General features: G+C 40.7%; 1 protein-coding gene across 2 annotated transcripts; it reads right to left on the bottom strand.

The window, feature by feature from the left end:
• On the bottom strand, positions 311-4,163 carry LOC104793773. 2 transcript variants are annotated; one of them, XM_010520199.2, is made up of 3 exons: positions 3,874-4,163; positions 2,243-2,956; positions 311-2,136 (listed from the first exon to the last, which is right to left on the bottom strand). In XM_010520199.2, exons 2-3 carry the CDS (start codon positions 2,954-2,956, stop codon positions 535-537), a joined length of 2,316 nt encoding a protein of 771 aa, XP_010518501.1. In that variant the 5' UTR covers positions 3,874-4,163; the 3' UTR covers positions 311-534. The 2 variants fall into 2 exon arrangements, with proteins under 2 accessions (XP_010518501.1, XP_019082452.1); XM_019226907.1 differs by lacking the exon at positions 3,874-4,163 and adding an exon at positions 3,463-3,530.

Below are 4,163 nucleotides of genomic sequence, written 5' to 3'. Positions count from 1 at the left end.
GAAGGCAGCCCCAAATGTGGCTCGTGTGAGCATTCAGCTTAGTCTTAAGAACTCCTTGCCTCAGTAATTAGCTTTGGTGTTTGAAGGAAATAACAAGAGAGACCTCTCTGCAGTAGCTGCAACAAGTAGAACTTTGAAAAGAATATACAACGAGCCAACTATGTTTATACCAATGTCGGCGTTTTGTTGATATTTTTGGCTTCCTTTACACTGCTCATCAAAGTTGTTTCTTTGTGATGAACAATTCTAATTTCGAAAGTTTGCAACTTTGATGAGTCCAAAGCTGAGAAAAGTTTTGGGAATGTAATTGTTGAGTACTAATTCTGCATTGGATACGATGAAAGTAAAATAACATCACAGCTTTCCATAGCTTCTTTCAGCCGTGACTGTGCTACAACGAGGGTAACAGAAACAAAAGGCAAAACCATTTTCTATAACTATGTTGCTACATTGACTATAACTGCAAAATTCCTCCCCATTTGGCGCTTGCTCTTGAGGTATATGCAGACATGTCAATTTCAGATCGAAGTTAGTCTATTCACTCTCCTCAGTGTTTGAACTATCCTCTACAGTTCCGTTTCTGAACTTAGAGGACACGAGTAAGTGACGATGAATGCGCTTTGTAGATTTTGTTCTTGACTCCTCCAAAGCCTTTCTCTTCTTCTTTGAGTTACCAAGGTACCCGAAAGCAAAAGCTTCGAGTGCCTTTGTAGTCAACGGTCGGGTCCTTGTACTCTGCCTCCGTCCAGGAAGCAAATCCGCGAGTACCTGAGGCTTACACTGCATTTCCACATCCACTTGAACAGATGACTGATCTGCACAAGAGCTCTCACTGTTCTGCACAACGTCTGTGATGACAGTATCAGTACCATCAGCTTCACGTTCTAGTGAGATTTGTGAAACGTTCAAGTCAAAATCTTCCCTGGTTTCAGATCTTTCTGGTGAAATTTCTCGATCTTCGTTTCTTCGACAATAGCTATCTGTTGCCACGGAACTGGTTGACGACGGTTTCAGAGTTGTATCTTTATCGATGTGCTCCTCTCCCATCAAAAGAACATTTCGACCAGCTTCTAATGGGTTTTGTCTCATCTTCTTCACTGGTTTCTTCTTCCTAGACTGATTTTCACCAAAAATACCTGATTCTCTCATGGTACAATCTGCCAAGCTGCTCCTTTTTTTGCAGACAGGTAACTTTGGATTTCTTGGTCTCCCGCCTCTCCGCTTGTTCTGCTGTCTCTCACTGACAGAAACAGTGCTTCGACTAGTGGCATTTTCCATGTTTACAGAGCTGCTCTTGCCAGAACTAATGCTGCCCCCACCACACACTCTCGAAGCCATTGATTTAGCTGTAGTCCCTGCCTTGTTTTCAGATTCTTCTGACAGGTTATCCTCAGATTCACTCAAGTAACTTGGGGAGTTAGCAATTGAACAGCCGGTCTCGACAGGCAGAGATCTTAGCTCTTTCAACGTACTTCCTTGCACACCATTCGCCTCACTGGTATCCACAATCGTAAACATAACGACCTCCTGAATTTTACTTGTTTTGCTGCGTGGTTGTAGGTACCTCTTCTTTTTCTTGCTGTTTGGTGAAGAATCGTCTAAATTTATGGGCGGGTCATTCTTGGTTTCCTCATGTTTGCTCCCTTTCATATCAAGATCCTCATCAGTATTGAGCACAAGAAGTGTGGGATCTAAAGCAACTTTGTTCAAGACATCAGTGAGAGAATCGTAGTAGTGATTCCCCTTTGACATCTTCCTCCTGGAAAACTTGTTGGCTTCCGGTACGAGAAAAACAAGAGAATTCTTCGGGGCATCTTTTGGCTGCTCAGAGTGCCATCCTCTTGCCAATAAACGTGGCCAAACAGCTTCCCAGAAGAGGTCACTGGACCGTGTTTTGCTCATCCTATATTCTCCGGTAAGGAATTTGACTATATCCGCAATCGGAAGATCGTTGCGTATTCGTACTTCAGAGGCTCCATGATTTGACTTGGTTGGTTCTAACGCGCAGTTGGTCAGATCTCTTTTCCCTTTACCTATACCAATAACTTCTGTAAGCATATCAATACCTACCGTATCCTTTAAAGTGAACACATAATCCTCCAGTGCAATCTTATCTTCCCTAAATGCTTTAGAAACCTACAAAAAAAACAACAACGCATGGACATCTCTAAGATTCTGCATTTTGATTAAATGTTCATATATCAGATTCAGAACACTCCGGAACCAGAAGCATATATGGTACCTTAAGCAACGTAGTCTTGCATTCCTCAGAAACATGAGAAGAGATACGAGAGAGCAGCTCTTGTTGCCTCCAACCAGATAATAACATTTGGCCTTGAACAGAGCGTCTGGTTCGCAACTTGCGTCCATCAACCCATCTGCGGTATTCATTAGACCTGTAAAAGCTCCCGTAGTAGTATGAGAGCACATCTCCCATGTGCTTGGTGCCAAGGAACCTCTGCACCAAGAAAAGGTTTTTCCCAAGACAGTAGAGGCCAAGAAGGAAGCGCTGCTGCTCAGCAACGTCCCAAGAATCCCCCAAAGAACCAGGGAAGGGATAGAGGCTCTTATCAAGCCAGTCAAACTTGAACTTGGCATTTCTTTGGCATGGCAATGCAAGCACAACACTCCTCGGTTCAGGTATTTCCAAGGGTTGATCGGTTGAGGGACTGCCTTTGCCACCCTCCTCGGCTTCACGGAAACCTCTGAATTTCTCACTTCTTGTCCACATGAGAGGGATAGGCAAGGAAAAAGTGACTAGGTCCTGCTGTGATTGGAAGCATCTGATGAGCATTAAACGATCATATGGTGGTATATCTGCCTGGTACTGATCTCCAACACGAGGAAAGACCTCGGGGTCTCCGTTAATTCCATTGAGATATGGGGAATGAAGTTGTTGCTTGGAGGATGATTCGTCGACAAAACCTTCCATGTCATCTGAATGAATTGGCTCCATCTGAGCACAAATAAAAAAAAAAAAAAAANAGAAGACGAGTTTTGTTAACAGTTTCCGGAGGGAAACACAATCAATAATGAGACACACATCATCCAAAGCAATTCTCTCTAAAGACGACAATTAGGAGGAGTTCAAAGTCATCCTCAAAAAAAAACCTAACATTGAAAGAGAAAGAAGATAAAATCGACGAGAGAAGACACGAACGAAGAAGAGGGTCCAGAATAACCCAAAATAGACAGAATGAAACCCAAAGCTGCCGTTTTTAAACAAAAAAACATCCATATGAAACAGAGGTGACCCCTACTAAATTCATAAATAGCAAAATAAAAAAAATAAAAAAACCCAGAGAAGCCACAAAACAAGAAGACCTGAATCGTTTTGGCTACGAACGGAAATGTAATAAAAGAAACAAAACAAAAGAAATGATTTTTGAACATAAGACCCGAGACCCACCGTAGTAGTCGTATACTATCTACATATTATACATATAGAAAGAGAGAGAGTACCTCCATCTCCAAGGAAGAAGAAGAAGAAGAAAAGTATGGTTGATGAACGTCGAGTAACTAAATCAAAAAAAAAAAAAAAAAAAAAAANTCGAATGGGAATCTATATGTAGAAGAAGAAGTAATAGTTCCAATCTATAAAGATGTAAAAAGTTGAAGCAGCTAAAAAAAAAATCATACCAAAACAACAAACGCCGAAACAGAGAGACAGAGCGATATCAAAAAAATTAAAGAAAAAAAATAAAGTTTGTGTCTCTCTCTCTCTCTCTCTATAAATTATTAATATTATTAAAAATGACGGAGACGAACAAGAAAGAAAGAAAGAAAGAAAGAAAGAAAGAAAGAAAGAAAGAAAGAGGGAAGACGTGGTCGAAAGGAAGGAAGGAAGGAAGGAAGGAGAGCTATCAGATTTACCTCTCACTGTCTCTCAGTCGTCGTCTGTCGTCTGTCGTCTGTCGTCACACACACTCACAGCTTTTGCTTCAAAAAAAAAAAAAAGACTTACGAATTCTCTTCACGGCTCGCACTTTCTCAAGACAAAGAAGAAGAAGACCTCAACGCAGAATTAATAATAATAAATATATTAAGTAAGAAATGTGTGTTTGCTTGCATATGAGAGAAGATGGATCTTAACGCTTTTTTTTTTGCTCTTTTTTTCTTTTTTTTTTTTCTTTTTTTTCTTGTAAATTGTTGGGGTCTTATTA

The sequence above is a fragment of the Camelina sativa genome, chromosome 6, assembly GCF_000633955.1.
Source record: "Camelina sativa cultivar DH55 chromosome 6, Cs, whole genome shotgun sequence".
Taxonomy (NCBI): domain Eukaryota; kingdom Viridiplantae; phylum Streptophyta; class Magnoliopsida; order Brassicales; family Brassicaceae; genus Camelina; species Camelina sativa.
This window is presented reverse-complemented; position numbering and strand designations above follow the sequence as displayed.

Bases quoted from the DNA above. Each gene is read 5' to 3' on its own strand.
- LOC104793773 (XM_019226907.1), bottom strand. The intron at 2,137-2,242 runs GTACCATATATG...TTTTTTTTGTAG, and splicing joins GCAAGACTACGTTGCTTAAG to GTTTCTAAAGCATTTAGGGA.